Raw genomic sequence first — 21974 nt, 5'->3', positions numbered from 1 at the left:
GGGCAACCCATTCCAGTGTCTCAACACCCTTACAGTAAAGAACTTCTTCCTTATATCCAATCTAAACTTCCCTTGTTTAAGTTTGAACCCGTTACCCCTTGTCCTGTCTCTACAGTCCCTAATGAAGAGTCCCTCCCCAGCATCCCTATAGGCCCCCTTCAGGTACCGGAAGGCTGCTATGAGTTCTCCATGCAGCCTTCTCTTCTCCAGGCTGAACAGCCCCAACTTTCTCAGCCTATCTTCATATGGGATGTGCTCCAGTCCCCTGATCATCCTCGTGGCCCTCCTCTGGACTTGTTCCAACAGTTCCATGTCCTTTTTATGTTGAGGACACCAGAACTATACACAGTACTCCAAGTGAGGTCTCATGAGAGCAAGTGCGGTCTCACAGGAGCAGCAGACATCAATAGGAAAATCTAAGTTATCTTTCCCTGCCCGTGAAGCCTGGTGACCCCCCCACTGCTACAATGAAGATTCCTGAACATCTCAAACAACTCTCTTATGAAAGTTTTAAAACTGCCATGACACCACAGAAGAAACAGAACTACTCTGAACGACACTCAGAATGTAGCGGGATATAGCAGAATTTGTTTTAAAAAGGGGAACACAAAGGCCACAATTTAAAATTTTAGGTGAAGGATCAGTAATCTGCAGAAATTTGTTGAACAGACTCAAACCAAGAGAAGTTGCAGAGATTAAAACCACTCAATTGCACAACTACATTTTAGAGAACCACTCCCTGTCACTAAAGCAGACTGAAAGTTAGGTTATGAGGCTGCCAATCCTAATATGTATCTGCAGGTTGGCAGAGAATGTGACCACCTTTCCCCTTCACTGCGTTCATGAGTACTAGATAGTCAAGCTACTACTCCTCAGGTTTACCTTCTCTTTGTATATTCTAAATTACAGACTCTCCAGTAACTTCCAGTAACCTCCAGGCCCTTACAGTGCCATGACTTTCCCTGCCACCTCTTAAGTACCATTGCTCGAAACACCTACAAAATAAGACAATCCAATGACTACTTTAAAACAGGAACACTCCTCTCTCCGCAAAACCCTTACAGCTTGTGCCATAATCCAAACAGACCTCTGTACTCCTTCAGCAAGGTAAAAAGGCTTTCCCTGTTCTAATTAGTTCTAAAAATGTACCACCACCAAACAAACGGTTTTGAGAGGGATTTACAATGACATATCTGACAGTTTGCTTGGGCTGTGAAATGTAAATCCAATTTAGATGTCTCCCCCCAAGTAAGTAGGTATTTAGGGGATGAGACACTGACAGTGTGTCTATAGTATAACTGTATATGTCAATCATGATTTAGCAAGTCATTCAATTTTTGTTTTGTGTATGTTATGAGCATTTAACATTTTAATAGAGAGTTAAATATAAATCACTGCTTTATAGTCTCAAACTCTGATCTTTCCCTCAGCTATTTGATTTATAAGGGAGAGCAGAAGACTGCAAAACCACTAAAACCATGCAAATATTGTTATCCTTAAAAGTGCTAAGTGCACCTCCACATTCAAAATGAAATTTACAGCTTAAAGGGTACTGTTTGAAAGCTCCACCCAGTGAAGAAAATAAAAAAGAATTGTAAGCATACAAATACATCCTATTTTTAAAGGCCTCATAAAGCCATGAGCCCACCTGTTCCTTGATACAGGCTATGCAGTATAATATTCTAAAAACATAGCTTAAAACAAGCTCCAGAGTAATTAAAAGTAAGGTAAGCGTGATCAAGAATTCAAGAAAAGAGAGGGAAGAAATCACTATCCCACATATTCTGCAACACAAAATAACAGAGGAACAAGTGGAAGTGCTACGAAGATAAGAGAATCTCATTTGTGTATGTTCCAAAGTCCAGTCATCAATAGGTGGAGACACCTCTAGAAGAGAGAGCAGACAATACTTTCTGAAGGGAGGGAAAGACTTAGGAGTCTTAGAACAGGTCTGATCGGCACCCAGAATATTTTGAACGCGGGTGGTAATTTAAATGGCTTTTTTGTTTAACAGCATGTTAACCTCTATGGCAAGCATCCTGTAGAAATGCTAACAGTCATTTTATAATTTATACACTGAGAAACTGGAATTTTGTGTATCCTCTACCATACTCCAAGGATATTCAAGGGCCCAAGTTCCTTGCAAATACGCCAGCTTGCACATTTATGTCCAAATAGTTTTCCTAATTCCTTATTCAGTAGGAGATTTAGGAAAGACCATGCAAGACAGAAGCAAGACTAAAGATATTCAGAACAACAGAGAAGGAAATGGTCTAGTGGATCATGCTGCCAGTGAGCCAATGGCAATTTCTGAACGGACAAGCACCGGATTTGCTTCGCTGGAAGCAACATGATTTGAGTCCATTAGCACATGGCCTGAAAACATTCTGCTAATACAGAATTCAGGTTCCATGTTTCAACTTGTTTGCATTCCCTCCTCATTCCCCAGCTGAAAAAAAAAAACAACAGAGGGAGACACTTGCCTGAGTGGCAGGGGGATTTTCACCTAGAAAACACCAAATGCACAAACAAGCACCATGTCCAGGGGGTGAATAAAGATCTGAAAACCCAGAAGAATCTGTACATGACCCAGCACATATGAGCTGGCAGCAGGGAAGGAGATGAATGCATAATAAATACAACAATAGCAAGAATATTTTTAAAAGCCACTGAGGTCCCAACACTGATTACCTTTTTTTTAAAACACAGATTCACAAACATGGTTTGGGTGTGTGGGGCACAGATCAGTCTGGATGATACTAGGCATCATGCGCCAATACTGAAGATTATCATTACCACCAAACAAGATGTTTGGTAGAGACACACAGAGTCAAACACTTCCAAAATCCAAGCTTTTACAGTTGCAATGCTTCCTTTTAGCTGTATCCAGGGCTCTTCTCTGGTGGCATTTTAAAGAAGTTACTGGAGGCAGTGATAGTAACTTTCTCCGCTGCTGGTGTTTTCCCTGTCCATTCAGAGTTCTGGGATATCACAGATGGTGTTGCTGGTAGCTCTGACTCTGCTGCATCCATGTGGACAGATAAAGTTGCTGGAATAGAAAATTTCAGGGAAGGGGGAACAGGAGAAGAAAGTAGGAATGGGCAATAAAAAAAAAATAATAATAGTTAGAGCAAGTGATTTCATGGCAAACGCCTCACATATATGTACTTTCCTATAAGAAGGTGTTATTTCCCTGAGTTCCTACAAGTTACCCCACCAAATTCCATTGAAAGACAGGTTCTTGATAGCATTAACACCTTTGCCATAATGATTCTCATATTCAGAACTCCAAGTTCCCAGTCCACTAACTAGTTCCTTTAGTCAAAGTTCCTGTTGGAAATCAAGAGCTTTAGCTGTCCCATACTTAAACAGGATCAATTCATAATCACTCAACTGAAAATACCTTAATCTCTTTGCAAAGACTTAGTTAACCCTACATCTGGGAATTTCAAAGTCTCTGAAGGTTTGGCAAATTTCAGGTTGCAAAGCTCAGTTAAAGAAGAAAATACACCTCTCCTCCTTACGCAGTATAGGCAGTACCATAAACCTCCACATATATCTAGTATGGCAAATCACCATATTATACCAAGAAGTTACTTGCTAAGCTATGATGGAATCCATTCTCATTTTATCCATACAACCACTACTTCAAAATGGGACAGGCTATAATTAGCAAGAGAGATTTGCAGATCCATAGCTCAAACCAGCAGCCACGCAAATTTCCAGAGGAGATAAGAGTTTGCTCCTGTTCTCAGTATCCTGAATCATTCAATCCTCAAAAGCAGAACAGGGTGGGAGAAAAAGAAAAAGCTGCTGCCACAGGAGTCTCTGGGGCAACCAGTAGCTTTCTGAACAAGCGCTTGCTTCAGTACGAAACATCTCTCTCTTTCATTGTATTCTCACAATAGATAATAGCTGTTTGTGTGTTTTTATTACAAGTTGCCTCTGCTGCTCTGTAGTGGATGAAGGATAAAGAGGCCGTAACAAGCTTCAACTAGTGGACTGATTGCTTTGAAGTTTAAATAAAAAGCTGGTTCAATGCTTCAGGTTCCCCACTCAGTAGATCTGGAACCCCAACAACCCTGCTTCTGTACATTCAAAACAGTGAGTCATTCCCATACAGCCACAACAACACAGCTGATAACAGTACATTGCATATTCTACCTCTAGCCCGTCAGCTTCCTCCATCAGGCACATCCGTCAGATAAAACATGCAAAAACAATGAAGTCCTTTAATAAGCACCACCAATACTACACCATGGGCCCCTTGCTAGCAGTCTCCCCACTCAGGCTCTCTATCTTGCTCACAAAAGAGAAAAAAAACAACAAAGGACTAAAACAGGCTTCTTGCTGCTGGGTACCATCATACCATGACAAAAGGTGAATCCATCAGCAAGAAACAGAAGAGAGAAAAATCACAAAACTGCTACTACTCATCAGGCTGTTTTCTGATAAGCAGTTTCAGAGGCTGCTAACTGGCACTTTTTAGAAGTTACTGTTTTCCACAATCTAAGTATGAATATATGACAAGGCAGACAAAGATCGACTTATGCAGATTTTTACACCAGACTCACTGGACTGGACCACAATAAACTTTAAAAGCACCAATGTAAAGCTGGACAATTGTTCATCATTTATTTCGCAACCATCTATACTTGTGGCCTCTTCTGACAAACCAAAGACAGACATGACAATCTTCATCAGATCCCTTTCAAAACAGAGAATAACTACGACAAGAATAACATTTTATACACTATTTATCAGACAAGCTCTACTGTGCCATTGGGGACATTAGTGCAACTCTATTTGCACTGCAACAGAAAGTAATTACACACAAGTACACTACCTGTGGCTTCTGAAGGCCCTGTCATAGATCACTGAAAATCTGAAGGACCTTTATCACAACCAACTTTCTTCCTCCCTAGGCACTGGCCGTTGGTCACCGAGTTGAATGAACTTCTGGTCTAATCCAGTACAGCCATTCTTACTTCCTCCAGATTTCCTTACTCTATTCCCAGACTACACCAGCCAGACCTGTGTTCTTACCTGGTGAGAACTTCAGGGCTTTAGGGCTCACATACTGCACAACTGTGTACTGTGGAAAGCGTTTTCATTTTCAATCTCTCTCAACACTGGCATAACTTGGACCAACTTGATTTTGATAACAGTCACTTCCTGAAGTGCAAATAAATTCTGAATTTTCTTACCCATGTTTTGTTGCTCTCAACAGCCAGGCCTTTTTCCAAAACACTATTCTTTAACCTCTATCTCAGTTACACTATTTAGGCCAGTTAACCTCAAAGCGCAGTATTAATACCAGAAGTTTAACGTTATAGCAATAAAATAGAGATCTAAGCATTTCTGCTACAGTAATGCGTGGTTTTGGATGTTCATACCATGGTCTCTGTCCAAAGATGCTTTACCAGAACCCATAAATACCCACTTACATAAAACTATGTGAGAAGACATGGAATAAACTTATTTTGCTTCACTCCCAATTAAATGTATCTCTAGTTCCCTTCTCAAATTCCTGCAGCTAGAAGAGAGACAGCATTCACATCTCGTATGCCTTTTATTAGCATCTTCAGATTTCAGCCAAATTCAACTCAAAACTTTCTGTAGATGATGGGGGGGTGAGGCGACAGGTGAAGATTTGTAGCTGCATGTTTAAGAAAGAAGCTAAATTCATCACAATGACAGGGGAGAGTGTTGGCAGAGATTTGAGCTATTTATTCTTTTAGGAAAATCCTATAAAGAATGACACAAGGAAGCCTCTATCTGCAGTCTTGTTCATCACACTGGTGAGGAGTCCGATAACAGATGTATGCAGTAGTGTGATTTAGTGCCGGGAGCTGGCCCCTGATGTGTATTAATACAGCGGCAAAGCGGAACGAGCCCCTCTTCATCACTCATCTCTATAAAAGAGGTGGAATCCGAGATGGCCCGATGTTCAGCAGAGCAAGCCCATTTGTTCTGCTGACTGATGGAGCCAGCTCAGGCTATGTCCTTCACCTCCACGGGGCACCCAGGTTGCAAAAAAAAGGAGATCACTGAAGCAGGACCTGGTCAACAAGTGAGACGAGAGCAATTGGACTCAGCTAAGATGTTATTTAAAGGTGAAGAAATCCACCACTCTGTGCGCCTGCAGTGACAGACATGGGCCTGCATTCTGATCTACTTGTGTTTCATCTTTTGAAGAAGTAGTAAAACACCACAAACAAAAAGCCTCTGTAGTGAGAAAATGAGGTTGCTGTGATTCCTCAGGTACAGGGGAGCCCCATTGTAAGACATTTATGAGTGGACGAGTAGATTCATGGCAAGGGAGAAAAATCTGTAACTATCTCAGCAATGTTTAAGCATAAGAGTCATCAGTCAATTCTACATTACTGCACAGTAATCCTATGTATTTCTTTAGGCATTAGTAATTCCAGTCAGATCACCTTTGACAGAAATAATTCCAGATTTCAGAAGTTTCCAAGTTACACCCCCAGGTTGTGCTCCAGCTACAATGGGAAGACTGCTGTACTAAGTCAGCTAGGACACAGCTTCAGCTACACAATCAAAAGGTTTTTTCCACAAGTCAGTATTATAGCAAACCTGTCCATAGCTACTACCTTTGCTGGGGATATTTCTAAATAGGGTCTAAGTAAGAAATCTTTACCCTTTTTGACCATGAAAAACCTTGCAGCACTTTTCTCTTGATCACCAAGCATCCTGTCTGGATTCTAGTAACCACACTCTCCTTCCTTACTTTGTAATGCATACTCTAATTTTCTTCCCCTCTCCCCTAAAAAGAAAAAACTTTGAAACCCCTCTGCTACTGTCATAGTTTAAACCCAGCTGGCAACTCAGAACCACACAGCCACTCGCTCACCTCCAGCCTTCCCCTCTCCCTGGGTGGGATGGGGAGGAGAGCTGAAAGAATGTAAACCCCATGGGTTGAGATAAGAACAGTACAATAACTGAAGTACAATACACTACTACTACTAAGTAAAATAACAAGGGGAGACAATATAAAAAATATAAAACTAAAAGGAGAAAGGAAAACAAACAATAAACAACAGTGATGCACAGTACAATTGCTCACCACCTGCTGACTAACAACCAGCCCGACCCAAGCAGCGATCTGGGCCTTTCAGGTGACTCAGTTTATGCACTGGCATGACGTGCTGTGGTATGGAATACCCCTTTGGCTAGTTTGGGTCAGCCGCCCTATGTCTGCTCCCTCCTAGCTTCTTGTGCCCCTCCTCACTTGGCAGAGCATGAAAGACTGAGAAGTCCTTGATCAGGGTAAGCACTACTGAGCAACAACTAAAACATTGGTGTGTTATCAGCATTGTTATCAGGCTAAAGACAAAACAGAGCACTGCATCAGCTACTAGGAACAAAATTATCCTAAACAAAACCAAGATTCCAGTGCTTGGTTCCACCCTAGATGCAGATTCAAGTCTTCAAAAAGTGTCCCTGTACAATTTGCCTAGTCAAGTAAGTACAACATACATAATATTTTGAAACATGTAGGCATAGAAACAGACACTCTCCCTATAGAAAGTGACCAGCAATGCAGTACAGAATATAGTCTGAACAATAAATTAATGGACAGGTAAGAGGGGACAGTGAGACACTAGCATTTTACCAAGAAAACCTAGTATTCCCAGAAGTAAAATTCTGTGGTTATGGATATGCAATTTTACTCACTCTTTCACTACAGAAGTTTGCATATCCTAGCATGGAATACTCAAAAGCCAGGAAAGAATATCCTAAATAAACATTCAGTAACAGATTACTTTTGCTGAGCAACAGATTAGTAATTTATTTTCTTTTTCTCTTAATTTTTAATACAGAACCTTTCAGACAGTCTGTAATCCAGATCTGTGGCCTGGAAAACTCGCACAACTTTCTTCCCTATTTCATTACTCTACTGTCATCCACCAGCCTAAGGAAGAAACCTAAACTTCATGAATAGGAATTCATCACCAATTCTTTCAGTCTTCCCCACTGTTTTCACACCACCATTTTTCTCATGAGCTTACCCACCTTCTTGTTACTGGATTACAGTAACAACTTTTTAAAAAGCTAGTTGGAAGAACATGGGTCACTTGATAGTAGGCAAAATATTTCAAGAGAGGGTAGGGTGAGAGGCCAGAGCAAAGTCTCCAAAACCACTCTGTGGTCTGCAGAGTAAAGCTTCTTCAGATCCTGGTAAGTAATCAGTCTCTTTCCAGAAATACACCACATGAAAATAAACCAGCATTTTAATTAGTACATCCCCAGAGCAAGAAAAAAGTTACTATTTTCATTCACAAGACTAAGACAGCTCCCAGGGAATAGGCAGCCTCACCCGGTGAAGAGGCAATGCTAGATTTCTGTTCCTGGAAAAGTGCCTAAAAACATGCTGAAAAAGGGCACCAGAGCCACCAGCTAATGTCAGCCCAACACTGAAGGAACACACCATGAACAGCAATCACCTCCTTATTACCATGTACTGCATAATTTAAGAATGGTGGAAATAACACCTTATGAAGAAACGTATTACCCACTGTATAATGACACACTGTAAATTACATTAACCTGCCATAGTGCCACTTTAGTAGGCAGCTTTTGATGCTATGAAAAACCACATGATATTCTCTCTCACGTGTTGCCCTTCTCACACACTTTTCAATAGTTTCAAATCAAGGTAATGATTTGTTTGACTATTGTGACTGGCACTTTGCTCAAGAGAGACTTCAGAAATGATGGCACACAGGTATCAGGTCACCTGTTGTTGGGCTGGACATGGAGGCTGCAGCTGGCTTTCGCTTCCTCTTGATGTCCCTTGAACATGGTGGTCCCAGGTGTACATTTGCTTGCCTACAGAGAAATGAAAACAAATAAAACTTTGTTCTAGTATCACCTTCCTGTAACACACTGGCCAATCACCCTCCAACCTATCCGGTGGAATACCCATATTCCAACTGTCTATGCAGACTTTTTCCACTACACTAGTAAGTTCATAAAGTTAGGAACGCAAAACCATCTGCTGCATTTTCAAAATTATTATTTCCTTATCGAAGTGCCGTGACAACAGCTGAACTGGCTGATGGCAATACATGCTTGCTACACCTGTAAACAAGCTGAAAGGCTTGTCATTAGGCAACCAGTCATTATTAACTGCTAAGTCTGAAGCTTGCCAATGACCATCAGTTTGGCCATTTGCCAATTAAGAAAACCTGCATTATTGGGACTGACTTGAACTGAGCACTTCTCCAAGTTCTAGACAGAGGAAGAAGAGAAGTTTAATTCAGAAAAGACAGCCTTGGAAGCAAACCAGAGAATTTTCTCAAATACAATCCATAATAAATAAAACCGTGTAATTTAGCAATGATGTTGGGTTCAAATCCCTCCTTTGTCCAAGATACCAGAGGTTTTTTGGCACGTCCCTTGGTCATTCTGTGCATCAGATCTGATGTGCAAAATGCAGAAGTGGAATGCAAATAAGATTGTGAGTGCTTATATACTGCAAAGATTGGAACCATATAAATTTTGATGACAAAGTGCTGAAAAGCTTCTGTGTCTTTAAAGACTGTTATTTGATTAACAAACAAACAAACAAACAAAAATCCTGAAAGTTTAACAAACATTTATGAAGTACTGAAATCTTCTGCAAATGACAACAGGGAAAGTTTATGACTTTGCATTTCCATACCAAAAATCTACAAATTTATTTATTTTTTTAAAGGCAGCACATTTATAATAGATAGTTTTCAACACTGTATTTATGCAAAACCAAAGCGTACTCTTGTAGCAATACAGAACAGTGTAGGGAATACAAAAATATTTCCCATACCAGTCAAGACTATAAACTGTTTGAACGCTGCTGGGTCTACTTACTCACATGCAACAAAGCAGAACCACAAAGAACTATCTAGTCTTCTATCCTCTCAACTAAAATTCATAAGTTCTACAAGAAGTCGAAAAAAATCTGTCATCGAAGTTTGACATTAAGCAATAGCTTCAAAAACTTTTAAGCTGTGCTAAGTTTCACTGATAGCCAGTTTTTCAAATCTGGGAACGCATGTTAATGTAACCAGACACAGGAGTCTCCTGAAAACATGAACTAAATAAAGGCTTTCAAAAATACCAGCACACCTACAAACCACATATTCAAATCTCAAGTTTGTACATATAAGTGACCAACTTCAAAGTGACTTCACATATGCTAAAAATTGCTTTTGTACATGATGAGCATAGTGGCTATATAGCATTGTAGCCCAGTCCCACCACGTAATCTGAAACACTTGGGCACACACACAGCCCACGGAAAAGATAGCCTCAATCAAGTGGAACTTCAGGTTTTTATTTTGCATCAGTGACACAGCATTAAATTACTAACTAGATGGCCACATAATTATATTATATATAATAATACAACTCATTTTATTCCATGATAATAAGGTTCCCTTTTTAATTTTATGAACTTACACCAACGTTAGCCATCTGATCCCTGTTGGAGAATCACTACAGACTAGGAAAAAAGTATATGTTATCAATTTTTAAGACTTTATGTAACCTTTTCCAGTTCACAAGTGTTACAAACTAGATTTCAAATAAGAGCTCCTGCTCTCAGCTCCATGCTCAAACTATTATCTACCCACACGTACCTCATTATTACAGGGAGGGTGGAGGGGGCACAGAATCTGAATGAGAATCTCAAAATCCCTTCTTGTTATGAAAGTAAAGGCAAATCATACTCTAGCTGGAGACTAATAGCAAGGAGGCTGCATCTAGCAGCCCTGCCTCTAATACACAAAGGCTCAGAGATCATAAATTGTCTCTGTAACATGTATTTCATTCAGGTTTATTCCTTATTGATCACCCACACTTAAGTTAGTAAATCAGGAAGGCATTGATTACGCACTGGCTCTGATTGACCTGGTGGTAAAAGTGTCAGTTTCAAGTGGCTGGTGCACTTTACAGGCACCATAAATCTGCATTTCCAGGGGGTAAGTACCTTGGGAGAGAGAGGAGCAAAAGAATGCACGTAGGGATAACAGTCCTTATTAAGACATGGACTGAAAGACTGTTTGAGGTATAATTTATGAAAGATTAATTTCTTGGGTGGTAGCACACTTTTTAATCTAAATTTCTAATCACTAGCTTGCACACTTGTACTGTATCGGAACAGAACTGGCAAATCCCAGTTTAACAGCAGACTCCTAGGAACACCATCACCAGGAAAGTCAGGTCATGTGAAGCACACAACATAGCGGTGGACAGGCTGAATCATAAATTGTGAAAATCTCACTGACACGCTGTAACCATGAATTAGCTTTTCTGCCAAAGTTGAATCTTAACAACTTTTCTGAACAGTTTAAAAATTACTCTGAAGTAGAACAGAACAGGGCTGAGAGGAAAGGCTGACAGAAAATGCACATCTGTGCAGTCACAAATCACTCTGTGAAGAATTCTGAGGCATAGAGCTTTGTGGGGTAAAAGATGTGGGCCTAAACCGAGAAACCAGAATGGCACTTTCTCTGTCCTTACCCATTTTTAATCTCTTCTGCTAAGCTTCTATACTTTCTTCAATGTTGCACAAACAGCACCAAAAAAATAATTCCCTGGTTACTTTTGGTTGATCATGACACAAAAAAAAACAAAGCTGCAGTGCCCAGTCACAGCTGGATCTGCCAGGTGACTGGAGACTAATGTGAAAACCTAGTTTACAGTCTAAAGAGGACTGAAATTCTAACCTGGGAAGAGAAAAAGTAGAACACACCTGGAGAGACAAAGCACAATCCAAAGTGTAGACACATTCGTAGCTGCAATAGACCCAACTAACACTGAAGGTCCTCTTTGTCAGGAGTTAGTGAATTACAAATTACATATGTGTAGAAAAAAAAAAATTTATATTGAAAAAGAAGTCTACAGTGTCTTGGATTTGTTTGGTTTTGTCTGAAATCACAAGCTAAAGAAATTACCCAGGATATATGGATTTGTTTCTTGTTCTTAACATGCTGCTTAAGGTACCTGATTCTACATGCAGGTCACACTGGAGAAAAAGCATGCTTTGCTATGCAGAAAGCTGAGATTCATTGTTGTCTCTAATGTGTCAGAAGTAATGTTTTCTTTCTTTTTCATTTATTTATTCTGTGACTTTTTTTTCTTTTTTTAAGTGAATTTTAATTGCAGAAACCAGACTCCTATCTTACTCCAGTCCAAGGTGACCACGGGGTGGACATTAGGGTCACAGGAGTTTGCCACTATTTTACATCCACCACAGGGTTTCAACAGAAAATTAGGATTGACAGGACAATCTGTGGCATACTATATGGAGAACAAGCAGACGCTAGCCCACTGAGACCCGTACTGAACAGCATGAGGCCCCTGGAACATTCACTCTCTGTGAAGCAAAGTCTAAATTATACAGAAATCTCCACATTTTAGAGTAAAAAATACCTTAAACTCACAATAGAGGTCTCAGAGAAGACTACAGAGCTGTGACAGTCTGGGGCCTTCTTGAAGGCACGAGGCACAGCACACATTTGGGGGTGTACACCTCTCACTGTAATCTTACATCACCCAGCTTGTCTACTGACAATCTTTATTCCAGCTGTATCCTTAGAGGAAGCAAAGCACTTGGATTATGTAGTGAAAGCAAGAGGCAGCCATTAATCTACTGTCATACAAACTAGGGATGTTATTATCCTCATGTTAAAGTAAATGTTCAACAGAGACAGCCTTCTAACAAGGATACTGCTACTAAAACTCCACACAACTCAGCTGTTGCTGTTGTGATGCTATATTCCCAGCAAACACTGGCCAAATAAAAGGCTCTTTCTCTAAGCCCTGAGGTGTTACCCAAGGCTGTTGATGGTAGCTTCACAAAATTAATAGTAAAAGCAGAATTCTTCCTCCTCTTTGCCTATAAAGACAGCTGGGCACCAAAGTCTGATGTGCACATAACACATGTAAATCAGTACAAGTTGCGTGCCCAATCTGCATGCAAAGCTTTCACACACACAAGTGGCTCCTGCTGTCACATCACACTGTAGATACTTCCTGTGAATAGGAGTCTCTCCTCTATTCTGCAGAACGTCATGGGAGAGCTTCCAGAGCACCTTTTCAGATTCCAAAAATCACAAACAGGTCAGCTCACTTCTTAAATTATCCAAATCTCATAGGTCTTCATGCAGCAGCTGACTGTTCCCCAAGTAAGCATTGTAATGACATAGCAATTCCGTTACTAAAAGTCTGTGTGTGGCAAATACAAGTGAACACGTTCTCTTCTTGTTCTCCATGTAAGTATTCTAAGCAGAGACAATGTGATCCCATACATTGCATTCTTAATTTTCATACTAAATTACATGATATCTTCTCCAGAAAGAGTTCCAGTATTTGCCAGACATGCTGAGCACATGGACTGGATAACGGCAACATGCTTTAAGGTGAATAAAGCAATAGCAGGTAAACAAAATTCTGAAGCTAAGGGGAATTTATTTTTCAGAGAATTAGGATTCACCAAAATGGGAGCATTAGGCCTCAGACAATTGCATGTGACACTAGGTTGATAGCTGTTGTTCACTGCATGCCTGTCAGAAGAATTCAGTTATATCCCCAACTGGAATATTAGCCAGGCTTTAGCAAAGGAAGACATGACAGTGTTATTGCAGGGAATCCCTGTACTTCCACATACTTGGGTAAGAGTCAGAAATGTCAAAATCTCTGCAAAGATACAGAAGAAAAATAATAAGATTTATTTTGATGAGTATACTTCTAGAGATGGAACTAGAATTAGAGACATTCAAGCCTCTTCACTCTAACCAAATCCAGGGTGTGTGACAGTTCACTATATGAGGACTCACCCCTTTAGATCTTTACCCCATGTTCCAGGTAAGATGAGAGACTTGCTTCTAAACCCAATTAAACTCTAGGTTTACAGTTAACTTTAACTGAGAGTACAAGCAAAGTGATTTTCAGAGGCCTCTAACATAATTCTTCAAAATCTCCACCTTCAACATCTACTTGCCATCTGAGGTGCACTTTTCCTATGACCTCCAGTGAGAGCATTTAATTGCGTTTTTCACCCATAACCCTATTTTCAAGGCAAGGCAAACAATAAATGGCATTAGGTAAAATTTATCTTCTACTTTCTTCTCTTATTCTACCAGCTGTTCAAAATGAAACTGAAGGGAACACTGGCTCTAGGCTCTTCTGAAACTCTTACCCTCCCTTAAGGGAATAACACTCCATCAACCAAGAACCTATAACATCTTCCCACTGATACAGCCATTGAATAACCAAAATCTAATAAGATATTCCACTTAAGCCTGTACAAAATCCTCTTAAGTAGGAGTTCAAGAAGAAAATTCTGTTCAGGTCACTGCTTTCTCCACAAGAGGCAAATGGGCAGAAGAGACAGAGGGGAAGGATCACTTGAGCTGCCCACGCAAGTCTCTACTTGCTTGCTTTTAGCAAGCCTGCATGAAGCCAAAACCTTAACAGACAAGATATGATTAGCAAATGCTTTGTGCTCTTAAAGGAGAGTAATTATAGGCATGTGAAAAAAGGAAGAGATCCCTGAGGTACTCTTTCTTGCATGCCTCCCAAGAGGCAGCAGGGCCATTAAAAATTCCATGATGAAGAGGAAAAACAGCCTGGGAACAGCCAGGAGGCAATACAGCAAATTAATACACCAGCCATCCCTTGGGAGGGCTGCAAGAAAGCAGGAAACTCTCCTCATTTCACAAAATAAAATTATACCACTAATGATAACAGTCACAACACACACAAAACGGCTTCTAATGATGGGTGTGAAATTCCCAATGCTGTGCATACACTTTGAATGAAATCTCGTCACAGACATAAAGCAAGAAAGGTAATCTTGGTAGTGTACAATTTATACAGCCTCTCAAATAAGACTTCCCAAAGAACCCTCCACATAGGCCTTTCAGTATCAAGGAGGAGGTTCTTGAACACCCCAAACTGTGCTCAGTACTCTAGCCTTCAGCTCTGCTTAAACAAAGCACTGGCTTACCAGTCTTCCAGATGAACTTCACCAAAATCTGCCACTGAGCCAAAGAAAACATTTCCATGGGAGAGCAAAGACTCCACCTGCCTTTGAGTTAGCAGAAACTAAGCAGAGAGAGGTAATTTTGCATGGCACGGTAGCGGCACCAGGTTGAAGAAATAAGATGTCCAAACCACCAAGAGTTCCTTTTCTAATACATTTCATATCATTTTGAAGGGCTTAACTCTCCCCAACAAACCACTTTATGATTAATTTTTGAGCAGAGTTTCTCCAGGATGAGGTGCAAGCTGTTAGGAGCTTACCAAAGCACAAACTCCCAGAACTCTGCACAGTTTGGGCAGGGAGCAAGCATTCCTGTTTTCTCTCACCTACCCTGGCATCTTGTAGCCTATTAATAGCTTCCCGCAGCTCAGCCACCTGCTGCAGAAGAAACTAACTCCATCCATGGCAAAAGAAGATGATGTTAACTGGGGCAATTGCTGGACAGTGCTTACAGAGACCACCTGAACCTCCTGTAAGAAATGGACTATTAATAGGCTTGTCTCTTGAAGCACCTAAAGACCAACTATTGTCACAAAAACGTTTCTGTGAAGTAACAATTTCCTTCTGTGCCCTTGGCAGCATCTTTACGTAAAGCAAGTACCATGTACCAAAAAGCTCGATCCTTGCCACATACGTGGGGCTATGTAACATTCATTCTCCCACATTTCTTTCCCCTATAAAGATTCTTGAGCACATTTCACATGAAAATAGGAACTACTATCTCAAAATACAGGCACTCAAAACCACACCTGCCTCTGGGATGGGACAACTTCTCTGCCAATATTCTGTAACAATTCATCAGGGATTAGTCAGGCCAGCGTTCAGCTGCCCATTAGAGAAAGGAACTAAGCATATATTCATTGGTTAGCTAGACTACATATTCAGCCAAAACAAGCAAACATGATTCCTCCAGGTTTAGAAATCCCTTGCCATGCCCCTTCCAATGCTACTGGTTATTTGCTGATGATCATACAGACTTCACCCTGTTTGAATTTGTGACCAGGATTTGTCTAGCTCTTCTTTCCAGAAAACAAACCTCTGTAGAGCACCAAGTAAAACACTAAAGGCTCTAGAAAGGTTATCCTAGCTGTAAATGAAGACACCAATCTTCTTGCTTCACAGGCACAAAACATCCCCAGAGCAGAGCAAAAGCCCCAAAAGCAACCAATTTGCTGATGCACAATCTTCTGAATTCTTTTTATTCTCATCCAGTTGACTGTGTACAAGCTGATTTCTTCCTCCCTCCCCCTTTCCAGCTTTAACATGCTGGCTACAGCAGCATGAGGTCATGGTGCGACATCACAAAACTCCCTGCAGAAGCCAGTGGGAGGAGAGGCTTTGCTGGGTGGATGCCAAGCTTCCGTTCAGACACATACAACCTCAGTACATTTTTCATGCTCTGTTTGCTAATTAACATGAAAAAGAAAGCCATGAAGCTGAAAGTCCAGGCGTTTCTTTCAGATCTGGTCCTTCATGCAAGCACATAACTAGAACTGTCCCCCAGCCAAGGCTTTGTCTCCTTGCATGGGAAAAGAGCTCAAGGGCACCTTACCTTTAGCCAGTCACCTGCAGCACAAGAACAGGAGTCACTTCCAAGGTCAACACTTGAATTTAATTCAGGTTTAGTCAGCAAAAGGCACCTGAATAGCATATTAACCCCAACTATGCAGACTCAAATATAGCTCAGTGTTTGGCCAGGCAAGATCTAAATTTCAGCAGTAGAGAGAGATACCAAGCCATCAGAGGTCACCTCAGGTGAGATCTGAATCTGCCTAGAGGGTCTATTTTAGGCACCCGGAATACCAAAATGGCTCAGCATGTCACCCACACAAGCTTGTCAGCACTTTGCGTCTCATCTTGTTCTGGTTTTAATAGTGGGCAACAACACTGTGCCCATTTGTAGATATACAACAGTCTTGCAGCAACCCACAATCCAGAACAGATCATGTTTACTTCTAAAAGCACAGTATGTTCTGCCTGTCTGTCATATACTCTAAGCATGTGGTTATCAAGACTCCTGAATAATCTGCATCCATACATTTTATGCTAAGTTTGAAGACAGGCCTCCTAGAGAAAAGCTCATTAACTTCCATGTCCACAAGCATTGTTCAAACCACATAGTAGTACTGAAGATAACCATGGGAGGGAAGTGAGACAACCCCAACAGAGCAGAGCAAGGGAGTTACCTGGCAGTGCAGTGTGCTGGTGAGCATCTTCGGTGGGAAGCATCAGCAAGCACATCCAGAGAGTACAAAGGAGATAATGGATTGAACTGGAAAGTCAAGAGATTTTATTTAAGCAAAGCATTAAAAGAAAGAATCTTCAGATACAGCCACTCAGATCTATTCCCTGTAGTTGTTCATACAAATATAAGGAGACCTTTCTGACACATCAGGGGTGAGACAAGGTGAGGACTGACTCTCACTTCAGACAAAAGGCTAGCACAGGGTGCAAATCTCATAACCATCTTCTCACAATAGACAGCATTATAAGCATGCTCCTCTTTCAATTTAGATTATTAAAAATGACAGCTGACTAAAAGCATACTCAAAGTGCTCTACTGCTGCATGCCGTAAGTAAAAAGTCTGCCTCCCATTCATGAAGCCTATGTCTACCATCACACTGTAGAGAGAAAAGTTAGTTTCTTCCCACTTCCCACAGAGAAGTTCCGGTATTCTCTATGGTTGCATGGATCACTGAAACAAACTTCTAAAAAGACTTGGGCACACCAGGTTCAGTTCACAAGGAGCTCCCAACTCACTCCACAGCAAGTGAGCTGCTTCTCCCACGCCCAACCCACCTCACAAGGTTTCTCTGCAAACTGCTTTAAACAGATTTCTCAAACACTACAGAGTCAGGCTAGCCTTAGATCCTAAGACTAGACAAATCCTGAAAGCACTAAACCTGTGCAGAACAGCTTACTGTAGAAGATGCGACTCTGAAGTTGTTTTTCTTTTTAAAGATCAGGACAGAAACTGAATAATCTAGTCAATCAATGCATGAAGCAAACTTTGCTCAATATGCAAATACAAGGTTTAGACTGATAGTTTCTCTGGGGTACCTGCATCACACTTCCATTCAGCATTTACTCTTTATTCATAATTCACACCTCGAGCAGGAAATTAATTTCCATCTGCTTTGCAAAGTGCTACCCCAATCTCCAGAACACTTTTCTTGTATTATTAGGATTGCTGATGCATTTTAAATAAGGACAAACTAATAATCCACAGCTGTAGCAGGACTCATCATAAAACTATCTGCAACTGCAGAACTCAGTCCCAGGCCTTTACCTTCAACCTTTCTGAGAAGGAACAGGCACTATGCACCACAAAGCTGCTGCTGCTGGGGAGCTTCTCCTCAAGCTGGACTGTGAGTTTACTGTCAGTGAAGTAACACTGCAGCTGCACAGCAGGGGAGAATCACCAGTAAGCCTCCACAGTCAATTGAAGTTCAATTAAGAAAAACAAAAGTAATTTATTTTGGTCATTTTAAAGCTTATGTAGTTATCATTCTTCTCTTTAGCAATGTAAAAGCGGTATGTGAAATGCTCTCATTAACAGGAAATACACAGTTGCACAAAGGCCTGAAAATTATTTCTTGCCATGTATGTACTTTTAATCACCTGAAGGAGAAAATGGATTTCAATCCTACTGCTCACCAGCCAAAAAAACAACTTGCAAAGGAACAGAAAGGGGTGTGCATGGCTAGGAACCATGTTGCAACACAACTGCTCGAATGGAAGATCCTTTTGCTTTCTGCGGTTAAGAACCTGAGCTCTTATATCTTCAGTAAAAAAAACCTCCCAGCACTGGAGCTATGAAAGACCTACTGGAAAATACAGTTCAGTTACAAGAGTGCCTATTTCTCTCACTTACTACCTTTTACATTTTCTTGTTATAGCTGTTATTTAACTGCAATCAGATCAAATTCTTTTTTCCCTTCTTTGTTGAAGAGACTATCAGGGAAAAGCCTCAGTCAAACAAGGCAAAACGAAACATTTAAAAAGAGAAAAAGGTTCCAATTCTTATGGTATTTTGAGAAGTCAAAACTTCTTATGCCAAGAGGCATTTTCTCCCCCAGTCACTGTCAGAAAGGAAGGCCTACACTAACCTGAAACAGGAAGATAAACAAAAGGAGTTCCTGAGCTATTCAGTTTAAGCAGACAATATAATGCCCCAGACATGGGTTGTGTTCAAAGCCTAGAAGACATCAGTTAACAAAATGAGAAGGGACAGGGCTGCCTTACCTCATGTGCACAGGCCACAGTGTGTGGGAAATCGGAAGCCGGCACTTTATTCTTTCTAGACAGAGGGAAATCAAGAAAATAAAAATGGTAAAGCAGAGTCAGCTTACCTGGTTGCGATCTCTCTTCCCCATGGATGGTAACCAAAAGCTGGAAGGAGGCAGAGTCAGAAGGACACGAGGGAGCAATGCCAAAGAAGGAATAAACACAGGGGCAGGGAATGGTTGGGGGTAAAGAGAGAAGGGGGAAGAACAAAGATGGAGAAAGAAGGAGAAAGATTAAACATCAGCAGGACTCATTAAAAACAACAAATTACAGATCTAAGGAAGAAAACTGATACCAACACCTGGTGAAGGGTGGACCCACTGTGCTATAGTCAAGAGTGCAGTGGGTTCAGCCTACATCCTTACCTATCCATTGCCCAATGAGAATAGCATTGGAGAGATGCCAAAGGATAGGCATCATAACTATTTTTGGTGCTGACTACAATTTAAATATGCTAACTGGGGAAGGAGACAGAACATCAGAGAAAGAGAAAGCAGTTTTGCGGCTGTCTTGTCAGCATCATTTCTGCAGTCTGGGTATGTGCCCATAGCATGACTCCACACAGAAGCTTTATAAAAACCTAACATATAGGGCTCAGTCCTCTCATACTGTGCAGAAGATCTGCAGTTATTGCAACAGCACATTGTAATGCAGGAGGAAAGAAAAAGCCGACTGTAACCAAAGGGACATTTCAGCAGAGTTCATACAATGGGGCAGCTTTACAAAAGGAAAGTCAGCAATAGCAAAAAAGAAAACAGAGAAGCCATCAGTAGAAGACTGCCTCCCATTCCACACATCACTGTATACTTAAGTTACCACCCAGCTCTTCATTCCCTTCAGTCCCAGGAGGGAACTATAGTTCTTCCACCCTTCCCAAAGCTCTACACAAGCTGTTAAGGGCCTTACTCTTTTTGGCGTGGATCGCTAGCAATATGACCTAGCCTCTCGGTGCCCAGAGTGCTCATGGAGGTCTCCTGAAACACAAAGATAGGCGAAAGGTTGCAGATTCTCACACAGTGAGTAGGCATAATAGTTTGCTGCTGCCAGTAGAAACAGATCTTACTCCCCTGGGCTACATCCTATTCTTCTCAGCCCACTCTCAACTAAATATTAATTCTCTCCTTTTAGAGCCAAAATTGAGCTGATTTAACTAATTAAAAAATAATTTTGTTTTATTGGTGGGGCTTTTTATTTTAGTGATGACGGTTGCAGAGGGCACACCAAGGACTGGACCAATACAAAGTACGCAGCATAAGAATGCAGTCAATAACAAAGGAAATAGCTGAGAAGTACTTATTTCCAGGTTGCTGGGGTCAGCTGGGCCAGAAACAGGCTGAGTGACAGCACATGACACTGTCATACTAAGGATAGGGATTCAGCAAGTACAGGTAAATGAAACTTGTTTCAAGCATGAAGATTTTGCCCTTTCTGGAACAGCAGGACCTCTAGCAGCTAAAAAGGCAGGTCCTAGGAGAAGGAACTTGCTCTAGGAACACACTTTCCCCTGCAGGACACTGCTCTGTGTATGTGTTTGATGCTGGTTTACGCGTACACACACCACCTAAAGCACCAGCTACTCATGTCTGCATAGCTACTACCTCCAAAAAAGAAACACAGTTTGCAGGAAGGGTCTGAAGATGAGGGTAAAAAGCTTTCACAGGTTAAGATTTGTTTGTGCCAGGCACACAGGCAAACCACACTCAAAGTCTGGGGGCAGTTGTAGCAGCAGGGGTGAAAGATGGGCTATTTGTTACAGCAGGAAAATTATTAACTTAAAGTGCCGTAATGCTTAAATTTACCGTTTATTACTGTGTAAATTACAAGCCATACTTTTGGTAATTAGCAGCTCGCTGGCGGGGAGCTTTGAATGAAACTCATTATTTATGATTACAATTTAGAGAGAGATGGGGAAGGGGGAGCAGTGACCTCCGCTGCAAATGACAAAGATCCCTTTAAGGTGATGAAGATGAATTAAACAAGTAAATATTATCCTTCTCATTTGGATCATTAGAGGTGCTGCCAACAGACCCAGTCACTTGCAGGTGGCCCGAGGAACCCTACCCAAAGCAGGTCTCTTGCCAGATAAGGAATCATATTTTAAATCTGATTACAACTAAGCAAAGTGAGTAGAAGAAAGAAGGGTCAAACAAGGATCTTTCAAGTGTGACTGAACAGAAGGAAGAAGTCACACTCCTCACCTCTCTAACATACCTTCCTAAGAGACTCACTGAAGCCAGTCAGTTCAGAACATATGTAAATACTTTCAAAAGCAGAGAGCTTATCCCAAAAAAAAAAAAAGCCAAGCACAGCCAACATCTTCCTTCTCAGAGCATCTTTCACAAAAGCCAGCAGCACCTAACACTCCAAGATCTAGACACAACCAGATGTATCCCTCCCTCTTTTAGACAGGCATCTACAAAGTATTGCTTAATTCCTTTAGAAACAGGACTAATATTTTTTGTGTTTGCTCTACATATAATAAACGTAGTCAATGGCTTTAGGTAACATTCTCTGCAATACTGCATATACCCTTTATTCTTCTGTCTTTCCACTAAAAATGCAACTGCTAAAACCACCTTCCTTTGCTGCCATTCCTATCAGTCTGCTTCCCTATCAAAAATTCGGCTTTCCTTT

General features: G+C 41.0%; 1 protein-coding gene across 5 annotated transcripts in view; it reads right to left on the bottom strand.

The window, feature by feature from the left end:
- Positions 1-456: 456 nt before the first annotated feature.
- GPATCH2L (G-patch domain containing 2 like) overlaps positions 457-21974 on the bottom strand; it is a 33805-nt gene continuing 12287 nt past the window's right edge. For 3 of the 5 annotated variants that reach the window (XM_061367425.1, XM_061367426.1, XM_061367424.1), the window contains 5 exons: positions 20247-20314; positions 19299-19353; positions 17239-17324; positions 8762-8853; positions 457-3049 (listed from right to left, as the gene is read on the bottom strand). In XM_061367425.1, the coding sequence (XP_061223409.1) occupies positions 2877-3049; positions 8762-8853; positions 17239-17324; positions 19299-19353; positions 20247-20314 (474 nt within the window). In that variant the 3' untranslated portion in view covers positions 457-2876. Of the gene's footprint in view, positions 3050-8761; positions 8854-17238; positions 17325-19298; positions 19354-19405; positions 19446-20246; positions 20315-21974 lie in introns of all 5 variants that reach the window. The other 2 variants (XM_061367427.1, XM_061367428.1) reach the window with 2 other exon arrangements.

The sequence above is a fragment of the Neopsephotus bourkii genome, unplaced genomic scaffold (assembly GCF_033783945.1).
Source record: "Neopsephotus bourkii isolate Nb327-2 ecotype Australia unplaced genomic scaffold, CSIRO-AGI_Nbou_v1 NB_1376, whole genome shotgun sequence".
NCBI lineage: Eukaryota > Metazoa > Chordata > Aves > Psittaciformes > Psittacidae > Neopsephotus > Neopsephotus bourkii.
The sequence above is the reverse complement of the archived record's forward strand: the minus strand, read 5'-3'. Positions and strand labels throughout refer to the sequence as shown.